We start from the raw sequence: 24,282 nt of genomic DNA on the forward strand, positions 1-24,282 counted from the left end.
ATGAGAAAGATCTAGTGACCTGAAGAAATGAAGAAAAGCATTTCAGGCACAGGGCACGGCCAGTGTGAAGCTTGTGAAGTAGGAAAAGGCTTGGCCTGTGTACGGAACAGAGAAGTGAACATACTGAGTTCAAGAGAGGGGTTCTTGCTGACATCCTATAACCTCCCTCTTCTGGGGATACTTTGTCTGGAATCCTCCTCCTGCATGTCTTGGTGGAAAGGTGCTCAGGGCCAACCTGGAGCTCAGCCAGCCATTAGCAAGCAGCAAAGACCAAAAACCGATTAGAATCAGGTTGAACCCACTTTGATTAATAACAAGAGACAGAGCAGCAAATGTTCATATACTCACACTATTTTAAAAAATTAATGAAATAGTTATGCAGAAGTATTCTCTGTAACTCTTTTGTCTAAAGGCATCAATTTACAGTCTCTGTGAGAATGACCTGTGCTCTTACGTACACATAAATTTCATGTAGTTCTAATCATAATGCATGACAATTTTATATTCTACTTTTTTCATTTGTTCTTTTATAGATACATTTCTACTTATCTACATGGTCCCAAAGTAATCATTTTTTCATACATATGATTTTTTTCATGATTGAACTAGTTCACTTCAGAGAGATACTTATCTGTTCTACATACTTGAAAAAAATGATGAACTTGTCATCAATTCTTTGTCATCTATTCTTTGACATTCAGGTTGTTTCTGGGTATGAACATGTTTCAGTCAGAACACTGAAAAATGTTAATATACCTAACATAAACCTGTCTCCTTTTAAAAATCAGGTCCTTAGGATAGAATACTACATTTGTCATAAAATAAGATTATTTTATGGCCTCTATCATTTGCTGCTACATCATCTTACAGAGATTGAAGCAATGCATGCAGCCACCAGAAGTGACCAGAACCATTAGGGAAGACTGTGTTTCTAAGAAGGAACTTAGGAAAACCAAAGAATCCCATTGTTGTGGTGATTTTTCAAGTGCACTATTTTTATAGACTTTGAATGTTACGGTGAGAAAGGGGGAAGATACATAATTTTTTATACTATACATGGATCAAATGATTTGATATAAAGTCAGTCATATATATGTACATGAACCCATCATACATGTAGCAGGATTTAACAAGTGCCAAAAAGCTTCCTACTTTGCAAAAGATCCCCATTTTGTTGATGAGAAAGGAGAGGCTTAGAGTAGCTAAGTATCTTTTCCTAGGCCACACATCTGGGACAAACATTAAAAGTTAGATTAAATGTATTTTCAGATCTAAGCTTGTTTGGGTTCGAGGAGTCTTAGCAGCCATGGTGGCTGAGAAGAGAGAGTTGGGCCAAGGGTTCATCGGTGAGTTTCAATGAACAACACTGTATAATAGAGGTCTGGAGCAGGGCCCCCCAAGTTTACCTGAATGACAGCACAACAATATCATTGACAACAATAACTAGCATCACTGCAAGAAGACTGAACACATTCCTATGAATTTTCTCATGTAACCCTCACAGTTCTCTGCAGAAGCTAAAAGTAATATTCTGTTTTAGAGAGGAAGCAATTGAGACATGGAGAAGTTCAGAAATTTGCCCAGGGTCACAGTAGTGGTAGTACATGTTAAAAACAGCATCTTGCCTTGGGCTTTGGTAATTCCCTATACGTTGATCCCACTAACATATGCTTTTCTTTTTTTTTTTTTTTTTATTTTTTTTTTTAATGTTTATTTATTTTTGAGACAGAGAGAGACAGAGCATGAACGGGGGAGGGGCAGAGAGAGAGGGAGACACAGAATCGGAAGCAGGCTCCAGGCTCTGAACCATCAGCCCAGAGCCCAACGCGGGACTCGAACTCACGGACCGTGAGATCGTGACCCGGGCTGAAGTCGGACGCTTAACCGACTGAGCCACCCAGGCGCCCCTAACATATGCTTTTCTGATATCATTTTGGTTTCCCTAGTAGTATCTCCAAGAATTCTCTGCAAAACTGATACAAGCATCTTGGCCAGTCTGTTTCTCACTGCAAGGTTGCGAATTTGCCAGTCACTTGTGATTTTGCAGAGTGTGTTCCTGTCCACCGGACTCTGTGAGCTGACAAAAATGAGTTCCTGACCTTATAAACCTGAGGCTCTGCTCCTGGGGTGACCTTTGCCAAGGAAAGATGCTGTATGAACCTCAGCTCTGTTTAGTTTACTGGACTAGCCATTCATAAGTACCCCTCATTGGGCACTTCCTGAGAATAACATCCTGGGAATGTTATACCCAGAGTGATAATACAGGAAAAAGACCACCAAACAGGGCTATAAGCCAGGACCAAGGGCCCAGAAAGTGAGATCGAGGGCACTAATACCAAATGTAGCCACTTTCGCAGTCCATGCTATGGCCAATTTCATGTATAGTGACCCAATTAAGTGTTTCCCAAAGTGGGGTACCACTAGGTGCACTCTAGATGGTACATGGACAGATCTGGTTCTGACATTTTTTAATTTAATACTTATATATGTATGTTTATTATAATTTACTTCAGAAAAAAAGTATTTTTAAACATATGGTGGTGATTTAAAACTTCCCTTTAGAGTAAATTTGTTGAGGTGAAAAATCAATCCATTTAAATAATAACATTAAGTCCATGGTACCAGTTGGTGGAACTACACAATGGTGGAGAGCGCGCGGGTGGGTTGCAAATGGAAGATTGGAAACACAGAATCCATGGAATAGCAACATGAATCACCATTCATGATTCTTTGCTTTAAAATAGCAGACACTTAGTCTGTTCAGAGAGTGAAATGTAATAATCCCCCTGGACATTTAGAGGCACAGGTGCATCCACAAAGACCAGAGCACTTGGAAAGGTGAACATAGAAGAGACAGGCAAAAGAGATCCTCTCAGACCCCCTGCTCTACCTAGAAAGCTGTGAGTCAGGGGCAAGTGAGCCTGCAATCACAAGCTGTCTGACCTCCAAATTTCTCTGAACTCCAGAGAAAGTTATTCTAATTCTTTATAAATCTCAATGACATTAGGTTAGTGCTGTTCACTTTGCTTTCATCTGTGTTGCAAATTAATATTAATGCACAAAACAGAACTGCTGGTGGAATGAACTCTTGCCCCCTTGCCTGTGTGCCTGTTGGACTTCAGGTCTCTTTATTAGTAGCCACTTTTTCAGGTCATCTTCTGCAAAATATAGACTAACTTTTAAAAAAAAATTCATGAATAGATAATACATTCACATACATTTTTTAAAAAAACAGTTACAAAATGTTATGAAATGGCCAACTCCCACCTTTATCCTAAGCCACAGCGCTTCAGTGCCTGAAAGCAACCAATATAATCAATTTCCTATCAGTTCTTCCAATGATACTTTATGCATACATATGTAAACACAAATCAGTATTCTTCTTGTCCTCCTTTTTATGCAACAGTAGCATACTCTATGTGACATACTTCTTAGCTTTTCTTTTGGTTGGTTAGCAATACTTCTTGAAGATCAAACCATACCTATATGCAAAGAGCTTCTTCATTCTTTTTTGTGGATGCATAATATTTCACTGAATGGATAAAAAGTTACCTTAATGATGGACATTCAGTCTGTTTCCAATTTTTTTTTTTTTTTGTCATTGCAAATGACAAGGAATGAATAACCTCATCTTTATGTCACTTTCAGTATGTCTGTAACAGGTGATTTTGCCCATCTTTGGCAATGCCTGGAAATTTTTTTCATTTTCATAACTAAGGAGGGGAGTGCTACTGACATTTTTGGGTAGAGTCCAGCATGCTGCTAAGCCTTCTACAAGGCACAGGACAAACTCACAACAAAGGATTATCCAGCCTATGTTGTTAATAGTGCCAAGGTTGGGAAACCTTGGTCTATAGATAACATTTCCAGAAGTAGAATTGCTATGTCAAAGGATATTTGCATCTGTTATCTCATTGAACATGACCAAATTATTCTCCGTAGAGGTTGTGCCAATGAACATTCCCCAGGGCCACATGTGAGATGCTTGCTTTATCAAAACCTCACCAACACCATTACCATACGTTTTGATCTTTGCAAGTCTGACAGGTTTAAAAAATGGTATCTCGGTATCAATTATTTGCATTTCTGTTTTCATAGTAAGTTTGAGCCTTTTTTCCTATATTTAAGAACAATTTATATTCCTTTTCCCATTTCTTCATAATGTTGTTAATATTTTCCTTAATAATTTGTAGGAGCTCTTTATTAGCTCAGCCCTTTGTGCAGACTGGTTTTGACCTATCTTTTCATTGTCAAGAGATTTGCATCCACCTGCCAATCATTCTGGAAATCTTATTCAAATCAATCCTATCAAGAGTTTTGTCATAGGGTTCACACACAACACTTTCTGCTGCACACTTAGTCTAACCTGCTCTTCCTTCAATCAACCAATTAACAAATATTCGTTGATCATCACCTCTGTGCTAGGGTTATTTTCTGAAACGTAGTGAGGTTGTTATTAATTTATATGCTTTGGCTACTGACTCTCCAATGTTTGAAAGGCATATAAAAAAATATAGTTTCAAATTCATTAGAAATCTCAAATGGCCTATTCTGGAAAGAAGGAGGGTTTTGAAAAAGCATTCACAGAACAGAGACAAAATGTGCAGAGAACCTTGAAGATTTACTTCAGCACCCACTTCTTGCTCTTGGTTTCTATATAAGTCCTTTTCTCTGCTCACTTTTGAAAACAAATTTAAACAAAAATGCTTTTGAAAGACTAGGACCACTATATCTTTATCTAACATAAACGAGACCTAGAAATTATTCCTGAAGTATTGCTTTACTTCTAAAATAAATACACCCATGTAAAAGCATATGGAATCTATGAAGAAAATGGTTATCACCCAAGAAGAAGATGAGAGGGGCGCCTGGGTGGCTTAGTCGGTTGGGCGGCCGACTTCGGCTCAGGTCATGATCTCGTGGTCCGTGAGTTCGAGCCCTGCGTCGGGCTCTGTGCTGGCAGCTCAGAGCCTGGAGCCTGTTTCAGATTCTGTGTCTCCCTCTCTCTGACCCTCCCCCGTTCATGTTTTGTCTCTCTCTGTCTCAAAAATAAACAAACGTTAAAAAAAATTAAAAAAAAAAAGAAGAAGAAGATAAGAGGACCCGTCGTGAACTTGAACCTCCATGGATAAAGAAGAAAGAAGAGCAGGTGACAGGGGCTGCCTGGCTGCCACTGACTGCTAATGGGGTCAGGAGGCTACAAGGGCAAAAAGCTGCATCGTTTTGCACACCCAGCATTCGATGTGTACCCCTCAGCCCTCTCCCACAGAAATCTGCAAAGTTGTAGTACAGGGTGGTGTTTTTAAATTTCTGACTGCTTTAAAATATTATTTTCACTTTTCTGCTTAGTAAATTTACATGCTCCCTGCAACAACTTCAAATATTACCGAAACATCACACTTACCCTGTCAAAGTCGGCTATAGTGCCACCCACGAGGGAGAGCCAGTGTTAGCAGGGTTCCTTCTTGTATTATTTGAGTTTTGCATTTACTATTATGCATTTTATTATTTCTCTTTCCAAAAATGCAGTGAGGCTCCATCTTTTGCTCTGCACCTGCTTTTTTCAGTTAATGTATACATTTTTGTTCCTCCATGTAGACCTCTTTGTTAACGGCTACAGGATGGATGAACCATAACTAATTTAACCATTTGTCTATGGATGAATATTTAAGGTTCTCTAGGTTTTTTTTATTGAAATAAATAAGGCCGTTATGAATTCCTTCTCCCTACACCTTGATATATTTTGAACAAATGTTCCTATAGGATAAATCCTATAAGGAAAACACATTTGTTTATATTTCAATTAACTGTTTTTAAATATTATAAATACAAGTTCGTGGTACAAAAGTGAAAGAGTATAGAAAGATATGAGGTTGAAAGAAAGCTCTCTTCCTACTGCCAAACACCAGAACTGTTCCCACAAGTATTTGCTCTTAACAGTCTCTTGTGAGAAAGTCCACTCATACTTTTAAGAAAGATCCCAAATTTCCCTCTGGAAATTGTACAAGAGTATAGTCCATTTTCTTTCTTTCTTTCTCTTTCTTTCTTTCTTTCTTCTCTCTTCTTGCTTTTTCTTCCCTTTTAGGGTAAAAGCCTCACTTTTGTTTTTCTCTTGGAGAGTCAGGGTGATATACTACGAACAAGATGGACGACTTTAAGGGTAGCTAGAGTGTTTTCCCCACAGCACAACCAGCCTCATTAAAAACCACACTGTGAAAAGCTGAGGTGAGGAAAGCCAGTTGACTCTGGTTTAGCTATGACTAAAAGGTGTTACAGAAAAGAGGAAAGGAAAGAAGGCTGGTGTGGGATGGATCAGAGTTTCCTAACTTTAAGTCAGCCCAGGAGCCTCAAAATATGCTCCCTTAATTTCAGATTCTCCCAGAATTGCAAAGATTCATGGAGGTAGGTCCAGATGAAGACAGGTTGGGATGGGGGTGGGGAGGGGAGCGGAGCCAGCAACAGCGAATCACAAATTGCACTAGTGTTTTAGAAGAAACTGGTGTTTTCCATTGAGATACTAATGATCACATCTTTATTGGGTATTAGGCAACGTGCTGGGTACCTTTCCACAGCTCAGGTCACAGTAACCCTGAGAGGCAGCTGTCAACAATCTCATTACACCTTAAGAACTAAAAGAACTAAGCCCAAAGAACTAAGCCAAGTTTGCCCTATGTTACTTGTCACCGCAGAGATTTCAAACCGTGGCGTTTGTGAGTTCTGAATCTCTGCTCTTCTCCCCTGCAGAGACAAGGTACCCTTTGTCATAAAAGACAGAAAGCTGAGCTGGGAAACTGGGAGCAAATTCAGGGGTTACCTTGAGCATGTGTTGCAGAGAGGATGAAACTAAAACTCAGGAAGACCCCTCAAGTCAAGTTTAGAACTGGCATTCTGCTGTGGGGGAGGCACAGGGGAATAACCCTCAAATCAGTGACTTAAGTTTCATCTCACATGACACAATTTTAATTTCAATGATGTCATTGCGCCATTTCACATTTGTACAATATACTACACTCTGGAAGAGGCATTGAGCAAAATATTTGAAATGCCTTGTTCAAATCATCACCAGTAAGACTTTCTAATCATAAAGAAACTCTGATAAAGGCAGTATGTGGCTACTTTTACAGTGTGATCCGGGAAAGTCTTAGATGTCTCACTCCCCCCTTTGAAAAATATTCTCTCCCCTAATGCCCAAAATTCAATTATCAAAGCTCCTTCCTGGCCTCAGTTTCTAATATCTGTCCTAATCCAAACTCCTCTGAAACAAGCCAACCTTTAATCTATCAGTGAGTTAAACCTTTGGAGAATGACCACTTGAGGAAGGTTTTGAACAGGCGAGTTTGAAGAAAAGCAGAAAGCAAAAGCCCTGGAAGAGGAAATGCAACACGGTCGGGAGACCAGGAAACAGGCCCCTTTTCATTTTGCAAGTAATTTGATTTTACAGATAATTTGCAAATTAAATGACTCCAAAATGTCAAAATCACCAGTGTCGTCAGTTAAAAATTAATGTTGCCCTTCCCAAATGGTGGCTCCTGGTTCCATATTTGCCCAAAAGAAAATCACTCCCAAAATGTAGACACAAGAGAACAAGGTCTTATTTTGGGGGGAAGCAAAGGAAAGGAAAGCGGGTAACTTAACTTGAGTGATTGGTTTGTTATGTGAATGAAGTTTATTTTGCTAGTAGGTTTATGTGGCTTTTTTATAAGTCCTCTAAGTTAGCTCAATGATTCAGGGACGATTATTATTCTCACTTTAAAAACAACAAGGCAATTGAGAAGTTGAGATACTTGCCTCAGATTGCACAGCTGGTCAGGCAGATGCAGGTCTACAGGACCTGAAAGTTCCAGTCGTCGCCCATTCTGCCTCTCCAAAGCAGAAAGCTGAAGTTCTGCTGTTTTTCAGATACCTTTCTTAGGTATCAGACACATCGCGTCTCACAGTCGTACCTGCTGGACTAGCCAAACAGCCAAGGAGCCACTGTTATAGGAGTGAAGTGGAGGGAATTATTCTGAGGAAGCAGAGAATGTGTTCTCCCTCTCAAATCCAGCATAAGCATTGCACAACCAAATAGGGCACAGACAAATGCCTGCTGGGTCACAGCTTGGTGCATCGATCGTGCAATTGATTGTTCCCTGTGGGGAGTTTGGAGAATGAAAATCTCCTGTGGGAAGTTGGGGGAAGAGCAAGAGCCATGAAACACATTAGTTAAGCACTCAGGCTCTGGGGTCCTAGGCTTGGGCTTGTATCCTGCCCTCCTGCTTAGTAAGAGACTTGGCCTCTCTGAACCTCAATTTCCTCACATGCAAGGTGGGGCAATGATACTTTGCAGGATCATGGGATTAAATTGGCTCTGGCCCGTTGAGTGCCCGAGGTATAAGAAGTGCTCAAAAATGAGTTCGAGCCCCGCGTCAGGCTCTGGGCTGATGGCTCGGAGCCTGGAGCCTGTTTCCGATTCTGTGTCTCCCTCTCTCTCTGCCCCTCCCCCGTTCATGCTCTGTCTCTCTCTGTCCCAAAAATAAAATAAAAAACGTTGAAAAAAAAAATTTAAAAAAAAAAAAAAAAAAAAAAAAAGAAGTGCTCAAAAATGTTAATTGTCCTTTCTTTTGGTTTTGTTCCCTGCCTCTCTCTTTGAAACTCACAATCTAAAATTCTATTTTATACAATATATTAACATAAAAAGAAAGGGGATATAAAAGCTGCTGGCACAAGCTTGCCTTTGTGCAAATATGTGGGCACCAGCATCTTGTTGGATTCTGTTTGACACACGTCAGGTGTCCAGGGAGAAGCTTTGGAATATGAGGACACTGTAGCTTTGAACATGGCTGAGAAAAAAGACCAAGCCAAGTGAGGTCCTGCGACTTTCACCCCAAGTGATATAGATGGAATGACAAGAATGAGGGCAGGTTTTACTTGGTGTCTTTCTTTCCCTGATGGCTCTTATGTGGTTTCCTTGGAAAGGTTACCCTGGAATTTTTTCAGAAATAGCACAGTTGTTTGGGATGATTACAGGCAATCACCATTTCTCAGAGATGAAACTGTGTTTAGCTCACGGACCAGCTACTCCCCAGGACCCAGCTGGGGGGGATGCACAGCCGGTCTCTTGTTTTTCACATATCCGATCTTGAGAGATTTGAGGACAACTGACCTCAGGGCAGCCATTTAGGATGAAGAGTGAGTTTTGATGGTGAAATGTGAAATCCATTCCTACTGAAGAATAAACCTGACCTGACGGTCAGCTTACCTGACAGGCTGTTAAAACACAATGCCTCTTAAAATCCTTGTTTAAAGTCAATGAATATTAAGAGATCAAAGGACATAATGTAAGGTTAGAGGAGAACACTTTCTTGGGTATCTTGAAGCTGCACTGTCCGATAATGGGGCCAGAGCCGCGTGTGGCCACTGAGCACTTGAAATGTGGCGAGTCCAAATTGAGATGTCTTGTATAATACACGATTTCAAGGACTTAGCAAAAAAGTAATGTAGCTCATTAATTTTTTTATGTTGATTACACATCGAACGAATATTTTAGATATAATGAGGCAAACAAAATATGTTCTTAAAATTAATTTCATGGTTTCTTTTTTTGCTTTCTTTTAATGTGCTACTAGAAAACTTTAAGTTACACGTACGGTTCACATTCTGCTATTATTAGGCAACACTGCTTTAGAACTCGCACACAGAACTTTTATCCCTACTCACAACTCTGGTTAATACTTACCTCCACTTTATACCCTGGTTATGATGATCCCAGGCTAGTAACAACCATTACATATCCAAAACTTTGCTACCCTGGGACTTTTGCTCTTGTTGTGAACTTTACATAGGGTGCTTACCACCACCCTCCCCACCAGACTTCATGTCTGGATCCTTTTTCAACTGTTTGATCTTTTCTCAAATGTCCTCTCTCCAGACAGGCCTCCCCTGTCCACAAGTTGGTCACCTCAACCTATTCCATTCTCTTTATAGCACTTGTTTCATTGCCTGCCTTCTCAACAAGACTGGGAGCTCCTTTACATAGTCTACCAAGTTCATCTATTTCCTGCTCTCAGAACAGCACCTAGTTTGTAGCTGGCTCCCCAGTAAATATTTCCTGAGTAGATAAATGCATTAGCCTTATACCTGACTGAGATTGTTTAAATTGTGTTTCAAAGTGGTGCCCTTTGTTCATATCATTCTGACTGAGCATCTGTTGTAGGCTTGTCGCTATGCCTTAAAGATTCAGTGATAGATGTCCTGGTTTCTCTCTCAGGGAGCACAGGACTTAGTGGGTTCCAAGGACAAACATGTCTGCAAACAGAGTTGTCATATTACTGTCATGAGCTTTTTGTTGCATTTCATTATATATACTACTAAGGAAACAATGCAATAAAGGTCAAAAAACAAGATAACCTCAAAACTGAGCCTCCCTGTTTACCCATAGCAACAGAAGGTTGTTGAAAAGGTAACTCCCTTGTGCTCTTCTGTTTTTGAAAAACAGATTAACCATCGCCAACAACTATGATTATGGGCAGGACCAAGGCATGTATTTCTGGCTGTGGAAGACTCTAAATGAGAAGATATTTTGAGCCCAAAGGACACATGTTTTCAGAGGTTTTTAAGGGAAAACTGACCTTTTAATACATCCTTAGGTTACAAAAGCAAGCTGTAGACCACTATGTGAATCAGATGCTTGTTTTTGTTTGTATATATCCTATAAATGTGTGTGGGAAAGACAAATGCATTCCAAATGGTTAAACTTGGGTACCTCAAGGTTGTGGAGAAGAGTGGAATAATATGAGACTATAAATACTTTCTTAACATACTTCCATACTATTTTACACAGATAAGTTTTATACTTGAAGAATTAAGTATTTTTTAGAAAGAAAATTCAAAAAGAAGCACCACAAAGCCTCCTTGTATTTGACAGAGGATGCTTTTCACCTCTTGACTTTTTTTTTAATCTCACTTCTGTGCCTTAGCTGCTAAAGCAAAGGCCAGCAAACAGGCTGGGTATCAAAAATTAGGAAGTACAGACTGAGCTCTCTTCTGGAGAATTTTACGATGTCATGACTCTCTTACCATAGTTAGGATTTCCTTAACCTCTTTAGTTGGGAGAGTACCCTTTATCGAGGGCACCTATTATAAGCCAAACAATTTGTTTACATACACCCATTTTATTCCCCAAATAATCTTTACAAGGTAGGCATTACTATCTTCACTTAGTGGATGTAAAAATTGAAGTACAGGAAGGTGAGATGTGTTGTCCAAGGTCACATTGCTAGTTAGAGGCTGAGCCAACTTTGCAGAGAAGGACTACAAAAACAACTAGAAAACAAGTAACAAGATGGCAATAAGTACATACCTATCAATAATAACTTAAATATAAATGGTCTAAATGCTCCAATCAAGACATAGGGGGACAGAATGGATAAAAAAAATAAAACTCATCTGTATGCTGCCTACAACACTCACTTCAAAGCCAAAGACACATAAAGACTGAAGATGAAGGAATGAAAAAAGATATTCTATGCAAATGGACATGCACATACACAAAATTCCGGGGTAGCAATACTTACATTAGTCAAAATAAGACTTTAAAACAAAAATGGTAACAAGAGACAAAGCAGGACATTACACAATGATAAAGGAACCAACAATGAGCGAATATAACAATTGTAAAAATCTACGTATTCAACATTGGAGAACCTAAATACATAAAGCAGTTGTTAATAGACATAAAGAGAGAAATTGACAGTAATACAATAATAGTTGGGGACCTTAGCATCCGACTTACATCAATGGATAGATCATCCAGACAGAAAATAAAGAAGAAAACAGAACTTAACTTTGAACCTAGCCCTTTCCAACTTTTGCCCAATTCACCACCATTTTTACCTTTTTCTAAGAGATAAGGTATAACAAAGTATTTTGCAACAGTTCCATATCTGAATTAAATTCTATTCTCAATGCAAGCCTAATTCCAGGCACTTGAGAAAAGCTTCTGCTCCACAAAAACTTTTCCCTAACTAGCCTTCCTTGGAGCCTGATAGTTCACAATAGAATCTGTCCCATTGGGTAACATCCCCTGGAATCCACTTTCCAAGTACAAGGACCCTTAGAATTGAGTAACATGTTTATAGCATCATTATAAGTCATGACTGTCGCATGACCATAATGTAAATTAATTACCAAGGAAAGAAATCTAGCAAACTTCCAAGGAAATGAGACATGGGACCAGATGATGGGGCTGTGAAGAAGAGGTAGTTATAGAGCAGAGTCAGAAATGTCCTACAGAAGTGTCATTGTGGGATTGTGAATAAATAAAAGGGACCTGGAGAATCCGTATGTAGAAAAGAAAGGTGCCACTGAAAGTATACATCACCATGCAGGACATGCCTGAATTCAACTACTGTGCTAATAAGGCACAAAACAGAGAAAACAGGCACATGTATAGTTGGTTTCCTATACTGCACTACCCACCCCAGCTACAAGTTCTACAAATGCCGCTGTTTGTCACAAGGTCACTGAGATATAAGGTGCCTTTGCTCAATGAGTTAAAATCAGTGACCCCATTAGAGACAATTAACAGGGCAGTTTCTCCCAGGAGTTGGCTCAGAGTGTCTCTCTTAGGCACTAAGGGCCAAGAAGTAACTTCTGGATACATGGGGGATTAGTTTACAAAGCTAACGGATCTTATCTATAGAGTAGTGGATTTCTACAACCAACCTGGACAAAAATATGGTCTTCTCTCTTCTTTAAATGGAATGTGCTTTTTTTCCCCACAGAAAAAGCGCACATTGAAGGGCTCCATTGAACTCTCCCGAATCAAATGTGTTGAGATTGTGAAAAGTGACATTAGTATCCCATGCCACTATAAATATCCATTTCAGGTAAGTCCACTATGCCTGAGATTGCTAGTTTCCCATTCCTCGCATGATGGTTGAAAGTCTCAGTCATTGTAATAGAAGGTAGACCAGGGATGACTCTGATCTATAGTTAGGTCTTAGACTAAACCAGAAGAAAGCTACTGTGTTCCTTCAATTATTGATTCACTCATTCCTCAAATCACAAAATTTTGAAAAGGTGTAATTCCTCATTTCTCTCTCATGTCTTCCCTGCCTCAACAAAAGTCCCAATTCTCTGCCCCTAGAGCAAAGAAAAAAATATCAAAGGCCCCAAGCCTAATACTCTTAAGCCTAATACCATTTACTTACAGTAGCCACTAGCTACAGGTGTATGTTTAATATTTAGATGTAAATTAAATTAACCAATATTGAAAATTCAGTTCCTGAGTCACACTAAGCCCATTGAATGGATGAACATTTCACATGTTCAATAGCTATGTGCTGGATAGCACAGATTATAGAATGTTTTCATCATTGCAAGAAGTTCTACTGGACAGAGTTGGTAAAGGTTATCTCTGGTCTTTAGGTCATGACGTCCAAATTTGGCATCACTCTTGGCATCTATGACTCTGAAGGAGTGGATATCTCTTTGTACATTCTAGGGTACGGTTCCTCTTTGCCAATTTGAGGGGTAAATATCGCATTTTTAATGTGATATAGAAAAGGATTCTTTTCCTACTAGAAAGTTGACCTCTGTGAATTGAAATATTTAGTAATTAAAGTGAATAACATGTATTTTCCTGTCATTAAAATTCCAATTAAAAATAAGTTCATGAGGGGCGCCTGGGTGGCGCAGTCGGTTAAGCGTCCGACTTCAGCCAGGTCACGATCTCACGGTCCATGAGTTCGAGCCCCGCGTCAGGCTCTGGGCTGATGGCTCGGAGCCTGGAGCCTGTTTCCGATTCTGTGTCTCCCTCTCTCTCTGCCCCTCCCCCGTTCATGCTATGTCTCTCTCTGTCCCAAAAATAAATAAAAAACGTTGAAAAAAAAAATTTAAAAAAAAAAAAAAAAAAAAAAAAAAATAAGTTCATGAGAAAAAGCTGGTGAATTTCAAAGAAGATCTATAGTTTAGTTAATCATTTTGGACCAATGTCAACTTCCTGGTTTGGAAACTGTGCTACGGTTCTATAATCATTAGGGAGAGGTGGGTGAAAAGAACACAGGGATCCTGTACTATTTTTGGAACTTCTTGGGTGTCTTATATTATTTCAAAATAAGAAGCTTTTAAAGTCTCAATTGTAATTTTTTTCATCTAATATCTTACTCTTTCATATGACAGAAAGATTTTGTTAATCACTTAAAAATTAATATGAGAGGGGCTCCTGGGTGGCTGAGTCGGTTAAGCGTCTGACATCGGCTCAGATCATGATCTCACAGTTTGTGGTTTCCAGTCCTGTGTTGGGCTCTGAACTGACAGCTTGGAGCCTGGGGCCTGCTTCAGACTCTGTGTCTCCTTCTCGTTCTCTGTCTCTGCCTGTCCCCTTCTTGTGTTCTCTCTCTTTCTCAAAAATAAATAAATAAACATTTTTTTAAAAAATTAGTATGAGAAATAAATATGCTGTCACATGGAGAGCTTTTTCTCCAGCTATTTTAATTTAGCAATTGCTTACCGGCAACATGGAATCTCAGACAAGTAGTCTGAGCTGTGGAGATTCACCCTGTGTGAATTCAAATATTTGGATAAAAAGGACACCAGTCCCCTAATTGCCCAGATGTTTGCCTTTATGATGACAAACACCTGAGGGCCCACTCTTGACCCAGTAAGCTAGATGGGCCTGCTATCAATCATCCTGCTCTCTGGGCACACTGCTCATCTTGGACTCTGTGTACCTCCAGGTTGTGCATGACAATTACCTCCTGTATGTGTTTGCTCCAGACCGTGAGAGCCGGCAACGCTGGGTTCTGGCCCTTAAAGAAGGTAATAACTCCCCTATGCAAATCGGTCCCTGAGATCCCTTGATCCTCTAGCAGGCTTGGACTCCGTAGTAAGATCAAGGACAGCTGACGGTCAAATATTTCTCACTTTTGGTGTTGGTGTTGGATCCCAACTTTTCACCCTGGGCCCAAGAGGCAACAATCAGTACCATGTAGGGTCGAACAAATCCAGTCTACCACCTGTTTTTATAAAGCTCCAAGCTAAGGAAGTTTTTTGTATTTTTAAATGGTCGTATGTTAAAGGATTATAGAAGTACCTCCATAATATATCGATTTTGCCTGCTGCTGAACAAAACCTAAAATATTGACCATCTGGCCCTTTAAGAAAAAGTTTGCCAACTCCTGGTCTAGTGGGAATAATAAGAGGATGGGCCCTTGAGTTAGATGACCTGAGTTTGAATCCTGGCTCTGCCACTTACTAGCCATGTGTGCGTAGGCAACTGCCTCAGCTGCTCTGTGCTTCAGTTTCCCCATCTATAAAAAAGGAAAGGAGGAGGGAATGATAATAATAGTACCTGCCTCCAGAACTGCTGTGAGTAAAGCCCTCGGAACTAGCCTGGCCCATCGCTGGCACCCCATAAATGTTAGCTAACTTTAAAAGCTTTCAGATCATCAGGAATGGTATTTCTTAAGGCTCACCTTGCTGGCAGCATAATTAGAACCAGCACAGCATTTGGGTATACGTGACATGTGCAGCCAGTCTGCTAAGGTGAAAATCCCAGCTCTGCCAATTATTAGTATGTGACCTTGGGCAAGTTCCCTGACCTTCCAGTGTCTTCATTTCTACATCTACAAATTCTGACTTGTAATAATCAGACACAGGGTTATTGTAAGAAATAAATGAGTTAAGACATGGCAGACACTTAGAATGAAACGCAAAGAAAGAACTCAATTAGTAGTCCTGTTACTTAGCCTGAAGCCCTGGGTTTGCAGGAGAAGTGGGTTCAGATATTAATCTGTCTCTAAGTAGCTATTAGGACTAAGAATAAGCAAGCCATTTGGAATCTTGAGAGCCGTGATGCCTCTATCTGAAAATGAGAATAAAAATACAATTCTTATCTTCTTCCAAGTTTGTTGTCTCAAATAGGATATGAACAGACAAGCGCCGCGTAAGCTGGAGAATATTCTCAAGTCATGAGGCTCAGAATAAACACTGAGTAAAAAGTTATCAAAAAGACCCCAACTATGTTCATTGGCCATTCTCCCTCTGCATAGGGGTTTACTCACAGGATATTAAAGCTGGAAGGAGCATTTGAGATGGTCTATCGAGTTCTCCACTTTTTATATTTCTTTTTTCTTTCAGCAGGAGAACCTCTTTTTTTTTTTAATCTTGCCAAAATCTAACTTTAAAGCCACAAATCTAGAAGGGATAAAAGCAAAATTCCTGTGGTTGAAGGGGGGAGAGATGAAAGGGCAGGAATCCCTCCCGCTCAGTCTTCCCATTGCCCCTTGGGCACTTCTGTGGGGCCCACTGATCCAGTCTAAGAATCTCATTGCACCATGGGGAAAATGAGGCTCAGATGAGGGTGTTGCCCAATCTAGGGACACACAATTAACCCCAGGTCAGACAAGAACCCAGACCTGATGATGACCACATCCAACACATACTCTTCCATAAATGTACATGCTTGGGCAAAAGGCTATTTTTGTGACTATTCCAGGTACTATTCACTCAGGCTCACACAGCAGGGTCCAATCTCAAGGAGTTGAGAAGTTGGTTGTCCTTGATAGAATAACCTGAAATAACTCTTCTGCTGGTGCCAATCTCTTTCAGAAACAAGGAACAATAACAGTTTGGTACCCATGTATCATCCTAACTTCTGGATGGATGGGAGGTGGAGGTGCTGTGCTCAGCTGGAGAAGCTCGCAGTGGGCTGTGCCCAGTACGATCCAACCAAGAATGGTAAGAGACTGGGAATTCCCTTTCTTCTTGTAAAATGACCGACCTCTCTAGTAGGAGGAAGTAAAAGCTCTCAGCTTCCCATCATCATGGGTGTCGAGGATTGAATACAAAATTCTGCATCTTCAGAACTGTTGGAGGGAAATCATCCGCCTCTAATACTAGTCTGTTGATCTGTTTCCACTTCAAACCTTATGTCTTTATAGCTCCTTGCTACTAAAAGTGTGGTCCTTGGACCAGTAGTGTCAACATCATCTGGAAGCTAGTTAGAAATGTAAATTCTCTGGCCCCATCCCAGGTGCCAGATCAAAATTTGTGTTTTAACAAGATACCCTGGAGATTTGTGTGCAAAGTAAGTTTGGGAAGCACTACTATATAACCCGCAAGTTAGAAAATGTGAATGGCGTGGTCTACTTAAATCTCAAGTTGTAGAGAAAGCCTCAAATGTATAGAATATTATTTATTTGTTACAGTAGCACCACATCACAGACATGCTTAATTATACCAGCTCAGCTTTATAAACTTGGAGGGGAAGAAAGTAAAATCAAAAGCTGTCTATTGTACTCTGTGGCTTTTCACTGCGTCCCCTTCAAATTTGCCGTTTATCTCCATAACCTCAGAGAAAAGGAGGCCACGGCCTAAATACAAAATGAAAACAAAAGACATTGTTTCTGGTCCTTGGAGGTCCAAGGCTCTGGAACTCACGGTTGGTGTGTAACTCGGTTTTCTCTTCTGTGATGGCTCTGGGACCTGACCTTTCAATGAAGTGCAACTTCACTTGCAAGCACTTTTACACATGATGTGCTCGCATTCCTCACAGTCATCTGGGGTAGATGTGTGAGGTCACAGAAACAGAACGCCTTGAGCAGTTTGGAATGCTCAAGGTCACACAGGGAGAAGTGCTCTGTAAAGGCGTTGTTGAATAGGAATGATGGATTGTGTGAATTGTTTTGCTTCCATTCCCCCCTCTTCTCAACCTCTCTTACCCTAGCCACCTTTTCTCATCTGTCAGTTTCTTTTTTGCACTAAAACCTACTACCTCGGATTGACAACCCAAGGCGGATGTGCTAAATGTAACCCATGGCTGGGTTTTCCGTGGCTTCCTGAGTCACAGCCCCCCTTAGTACCACTTTAAAAACCACCACCTCTCACCCTCCACCTTGGGAGAGAAAGTTTAAAGTTACCAATCCCATGGCCCCAAGGAACAATATATACCTAGTTTTAGAAGTCAGTGATCTTTGGCATTACCCTATGGTCTGTACTCATAAAGAGTATTTCATAAAAAAGAAACAGAAGGGTTTATATGGGTGGAATCCATCATAATAACAAGATGGCATGGGCTTTCCCCAGTGAGTGAAAGCCATTTCCAGAACCAGAGATCTGGTCTCCAGATTCCTGCCAGCACTTTGCTGTGGGCTGTTGCATCAGTCACTCAGCCCCCAAGGGCCCTAATGTCCTCATCTCTCAAATGTTAGGGGAAGCTTTAGGGCTCCTAAGATGAAATAATCTCTAAGTCCCTTGTTAATTCTGAAATTCTTTGAATCTGTGTTTCCATTTTTCCATCTTCACCGTGCATTTTGCAGCTGTCCCTCTTCAGGGTACACAGCACTCCCCTCCACTGAGTGGTAGACATATGATTGAGGTGTGAGGAACATCTGAATGATGCACCAGGATGACAGTTGGAGAGAGCTGGTCATGCTGAACTCCTCCCACATGAACTCAGGCCTAACTGCCATACAGTCACTCTGCTAGTGGTCCTGCATTTGTGTTGCAACAATGGGGTCGTGGAAAGCTCTTAGCACATTTGCTGGCACTTTCTTATCTCTCAATAAATGGCAATTGCACCTACTCGTCTTTTTTATTTGTGGACAGAAGAATATGAAGCTGAAATATAGCAGCATGTATGTGTACGTCTGGAAAACAGCAGAGGTGGTTGGGTAAAAAAATGGACCCTGCTATACCCCATTCATTTCTGCAACCAGAACTGGCCCTGATGTCACTACATACCAACTTCACACAGAGGAAGAGGAAAGAAGGGGAGAGCAAGGCTGGAGGAAGAGATACCCTTGCAGAATGTTCAGGGCTGGAAGGAGACCAAGGCCACACAGCTCCTTCCCAGTGGAGCTAGGGTTAGAACATCAGTCTCTTGGTGCCCTGAGTTGAGTGTTGAATAGGAACCATGCTTCCTGTTACGCTTGTTTTCTTCTTCTCAGTTAATCACAAAGCCAAGTCAATACCCCACCCTGCCCGTGCTTAAAGTGTTAGCACAGGGGGTGGGTTCCCATGTCACTGTGTGGGTCTCCTCTACTCGCAATCCTGACAGTTACTGTCCAACTCAGGCAGGGATCAACTTCATGCAATGAGTCAATCTCATGCAGAGATGAGGATCTCACCACCTATTTATGGAGCCTATTCCTGTCTTATCTGTAATTATTAAATAATCCTTGAACTGAGCACAAGCCTATGTGCTGCCTCCCATGCCACACATACTCCCAGATATTTGACCTTGGTCTATTGATTCTAGGCCTGACCTTTTCAGTGCCTCAAAGGAAAAATACTGAAGGACAGAGAGGAAGAGATGAAAGGAAGGCGAGAAGAAAAGAGAGATAAAGAAGATAGGACAAAGGAGAAAAGAAGGCATAGAGGAGAGGTAAAGCGACGGAGACATGGAGACACAAACAGTTAGAGAGAGAGAGAGAGAGGTACTGAGTGTGTGTTGTTTGGAGAAGGCAGCAAGAACACATGCTCAGAAGTGTTAATGTAACTAAAAGTAGATTCCAGCCCTCCCAAAAAATAACTCAATGACCCCTCACCTCACCCACCCTCTCCCCAAGCCCACGGCTGCCTCAAGAAGCCAGTGACTCACTGTTACCCTGAGTCACCAATTCCCACTCCGGGGTTTAGCAGGTGGTAGGTGCCTTTGTGGAGATGTCCTGGCCCACAGAGAAGGACACAAGCCTAATGCCTCTGTAGCAACCTTTGGATTAGGCTTTTCCTGGGAATACTAAATATGAACTTCTAGAAGTTTCTGGAATCTTCTAGAAAATGAAATGGGGAACCAAGAGGCCAAAAGAGATTTAAAAAAAAAAAAAAACTGGCTCTATAAGACCGGTTTTTGTTTCTCTGTGTCTTATCATCTCCTTCTTTCTTGGCTCTTTTCTTCTGTTGTTCTACTAAGGGCTGCTTTTCTCTGAAAAGCCCCCTGACTTTTCACCTCCGGTTGGGCACATTCGGTTTCATACTCATTTTCTTTTTATGTTTTTCTCATTTCAGCTTCAAAGAAGCCTCTTCCTCCTACTCCTGAAGACAACAGGGTGAGTGAGGATTCAAGCTCTGGGCATGATGGGCGCCCAGTGCTGCAACTGCCTGAATGCCATGTCCCCTTTGCATTTCCCCCCACCCCCAGATTTCTCATATCCTGGGCAAATACAGCAGGTTGTAGTAATTCAGCCAAAATGAACACCCTGGGTTTCTTGGACCTGTCTCATGGGTCAGTTTATGCAAAAGGACCACTCAGTTACTAAATCCTGAGTTCACTTTATTCACTCAACAAAAATTTATTGTACCAAACTGTGCATCCCCCCACCTGACCACTTTGGGGTACAATAACAGCTATCTATGAAAAATGATGTGTTCACTCCATACCTTAATTTTGATAATACTTTATATTTTTCTAAGTACTTCCATACTTTTACTATCTATTTCAAAGATATATATCTATATCTATATCTTTATGTGTGTGTGTGAGTGTACTTATATATACAGAGAAGGCCTCCTTCCCTCACTCTCCATTCTAGCCACTTCAGAGGATTATAGTTTTATTCTCATTTTAAACCTTGGGACATCAAGTCCCAAGGGAGGTTTTGAGGCTTTTCCAAGGCCATTCAGCAACTTAGTAGGTAAGTTACTAGGCAGCAGAGCTTCTGAGATGGTGGGCTTTAACTCACATGGTGGTTCTCAAAGTGTGGTCCCTGGACCAGCAGAATCAGCCTCACCTGGGAGCTTATTAGAAATGCACTGTAGATTCTCAGGCCCCACTCCACACCTACTATATTTATAACTCTGGGAGAGGGGCCCAGCCACCTGCAATTTAATAAACCTCCAGGTGATTCTGTGGCACACGGAAGTGGGAGAAACACTCCTCTAATCTACTGATTTACAAGACTTAGGTGATACCAAGCCCACTCTAGGGAAGCCAGCTCTGGTTTGCAGATGGTTTCGCCCATAGTCCCACCTATGGGGTGGAGGTAGGATCTAGGCTCAGAGTACTATTGTCCATTATTATTATAAGCAGGTTTCTTACCACATGAATGTCTAACGGGACATTCAAAAGTTTTACAGTATATGGGATACTGCAGAGATTTTTGCATTCTTGGCCCTCTGCCACTAAATGTTAGCAGCACTCCTAAACCTTTGTGACATTCAAATCGCCCCCAAAGCTGTCCAAGATGCCTCCTATAGAAACGTACCTCCATGGTTTTTGAACCCTGCTCTGACCTTTCTTTTCATAGTGATTGATCAATCATTTGGTCCTATAATGGGATGAATACCGTGTCATACCCTCCTTTATCTTCAGGTGCCCTTCAATTTAACTCCTTCCTCCATTAGCTTTTCAGGTGAAAGCCTCAGTCCCAATGATTCTTATCTTCAGTACTGCAATACACCACCTCGTGAGCTCCACAGATATTGAGATTTCAAATCCTAATCTGGGCTCAGCTGGGGTGACATACAACATCACCATGACAAGCTTTTCTTTCTAAATCTCCAGGATTTTTATACCATCAAAGGCTTCGATATGAAAATAGAAACTTTGGCTTCCCAACGCCAAATCTCATCCTAGCCAGTAACCTCAATCTCTTCCATATTTACTGTCTCCCAAGACCTGCCAACCTGTAGCAAGTGTGCCCATCCTGAACTCTCACAACTGTTTGCTTTATAGTCTCTTCTTCACATCTTCACTATGTCGTCTTTAAAAAGGTACTGAGAAGTAGAGACTTAGGCAAGAGAGCCCCTAAATGGAAGAAGGGAGCCCATGTGCTATAGTAGAGAGAGCCTTAAGACTAATTCATGTGGTAACGTGGCCATATCCATTTCTTCATGTGGGCTTCAGTTTCTGCATTCTTAACAAAAGAATGGATTGAGTGATCTCTCAGAGGCATTTCAGCTCTGATAGTCTATGATCCTCCGGATCTGGACAAACCCACAAATCAAATCAGAAAGGCATGGACTGAATAACCTAGTGTTCACTGCATCACTTTCACCAAGAATATGATGCTTCCGGCAGAGAGTCTGCAATGTGCAACCAGCAGACTTGTGTGAAAAGCATGTGACTGCTTGGAATTCACTGTGGTCAGAATTCACCACACAGAATGAGAGGGCAATGAATTCCAGGTACTGAGTGTCTTTGTGTCACATTCAGCACCATAACCCTAACTCATAAAAGAAAGCCAACTAGAGAAGGCAGGTGGTTTCAGCGAATACCCAGTGGATTATAGGAATTCATGTGTTGACCTGGCCTAGATCCAGGAGCAAGTTACCATTTCAGGACTTATTGACCTGGTTCCACAATTGACCTCCTTTCTATGTCATCACTCAATTTTGTTTTCTCCTACCTTCAGCGATCACTCCAGGAACCTGAAGAAACCCTTGTCATTGCCTTGTATGACTACCAAACGAATGACCCACAGGAACTTACGTTACAACGCAATGAGGAATACTACCTGCTGGACAGTTCCGAGATTCACTGGTGGAGAGTGCAGGACAGGAATGGGTAAGGCATCTTTGTGGTTGTTGTCCCAGTGCTTGGGGTGAGGTGGGGATACAGAAAACACTGGGACAATTTGTCCTGCTTCTGTCAGCAGGCCTGCTGCACTGAGTTAGGAGAGGAAAGCAGAGGTAGAAGGAAAGGGAAGGAAGAAGTGGTTGAGAGAGGTTTTTCTACTTCTCAGAAGTGCCAGAGACAGTCACTTGCTATGCTCCCTTATTAAGCACCCCCAGCCCCCAAGCCCATCTAAAAATTCCCCGGGTTTTTTCACTGACATCCACAGAGTAGGAGATTGGCAGCTTGTTCCACATGGAAGCACTATTGTTCTTGAGTGTTCAGATGAGACTGAAGGTACATCCCATTGTGAAGTGTCTGTTTTCGGTGAAAAGAAAAGGCGTGTAGAGATGGTACAGATTGGTGGTTATATTAAAAGGCATCAGGAAGAAGATACTAAAGAGTTAGCTACACCAACTGTCTCAACTAGCCATATAAATGATCCATGGAGAAAGTTAAGTTGTGCAAAGACCAAATGCCCACTATGAGACTTTTGAAGGGAAAAAAAACTTATGAGCCCTTCTCTGATCCGAAATACAACAAAATTGCTGTTTTAACCTTCAGAATGCTCTGAGATGTACATGACTTAGATACTAGTGTTTAGTTTTAAGGCATCAGATCCATGCTGCTTTATGAAGGCTTTAGGTTTTCCTTTTAATATGTCAGAGGTACTTACCCAAGCCCTGGAATATTCTCCAGAATATGATTTCAATGATTGCACAAATCCAATACAAAAGTGTACCATAATTTAGCAAATTCCCTTGTTAGGCACTCAGATTGTTTCCAATATTTTGCAAATATTAACTACACTGCAATGAACATCCTTGCATATTAATATCAGGGGTTTATATATTTTTAAAGTATGAGGTTATTACTGACAAAAAATATAGAAAAAGAAAAAGAAAACACTCCATCACTGCAATATTTGGATGGCCTAGATTTATGTTTCATTTTTTTAAATAAAAGTAGAGAGAAATATAGATGAAAAATAAGCCACCCCTCCATTTGTCCCCATGTCAATTCCAAAAGTAACACTATCAACAGTTTCTTGTATATCCCAGACAAAAAAGTTATACATACACAAATGCATCCTTTTTTCATTTGCACTAAGGTGATTGATTCTGCTCTTCACCTTGCTTTTAACCTTCAGTAATATATCTTGGAGATCGTTTCATTTCAGCAGATAGAAATCTACCCTATTTTTAAAATAATCGCATGGTTTTGGAAGGTATGCTTATATGGTAAGTACTTGAATAATCTGAAATGGTGGGACATCTAGTTTCTGGGTATTTGTTTTCTTTGTTATATTTTTTTAAGTTTATTTATTTTTGAGAGAGAGAGAGAGAGAGAGAGAGAGAAACAAAGAAAGAGAGAGGGAGAGAAAGAGAGAATCAGAAGCAGGCTCCATGCTGACAGCGCGGAGCCTGATGTGGGACTCGATCCCACCACTGTGAGATCATGACCTGAGCCAAAACCAAGAGTTGGATGCTCAACCGACTGAGCCACCCAGGTGCCCATCTTTGTTTGTTATCTTAAACAAGTCCTCAGTGAAGAACTCGTATTGCTCATACTCATGTTTCTGGGCAATATTTTGAAAAAAAAATGCAAATATACGTATTTTTTGAAAATATATTTTTCTTTTGAAAAAATATGTATTTCATATTTCTAATTATGGAACTGTTGACTCAGAGTAGGTCTCAATTTTGATAGATAATTCCCTCAGAAGGTTGCCACACTTACATTGCCAC

The 24,282-nt window shown here is 40.8% G+C and overlaps 1 protein-coding gene across 1 annotated transcript in view; it reads left to right on the forward strand.

Moving 5' to 3' along the window:
• ITK (IL2 inducible T cell kinase) overlaps window positions 1-24,282 on the forward strand; it is a 58,652-nt gene that overhangs the window by 7,688 nt on the left and 26,682 nt on the right. The window contains exons 2-6 of the mRNA XM_060634833.2: window positions 12,762-12,866; window positions 14,718-14,799; window positions 16,591-16,719; window positions 19,990-20,030; window positions 22,335-22,486. Coding sequence (XP_060490816.1) covers window positions 12,762-12,866; window positions 14,718-14,799; window positions 16,591-16,719; window positions 19,990-20,030; window positions 22,335-22,486 — 509 coding nt within the window. The remainder of the gene's footprint in view (window positions 1-12,761; window positions 12,867-14,717; window positions 14,800-16,590; window positions 16,720-19,989; window positions 20,031-22,334; window positions 22,487-24,282) is intronic.

The sequence above is a fragment of the Panthera onca genome, chromosome A1, assembly GCF_046562875.1.
Source record: "Panthera onca isolate mPanOnc1 chromosome A1, mPanOnc1 haplotype 2, whole genome shotgun sequence".
Lineage (NCBI taxonomy): Eukaryota > Metazoa > Chordata > Mammalia > Carnivora > Felidae > Panthera > Panthera onca.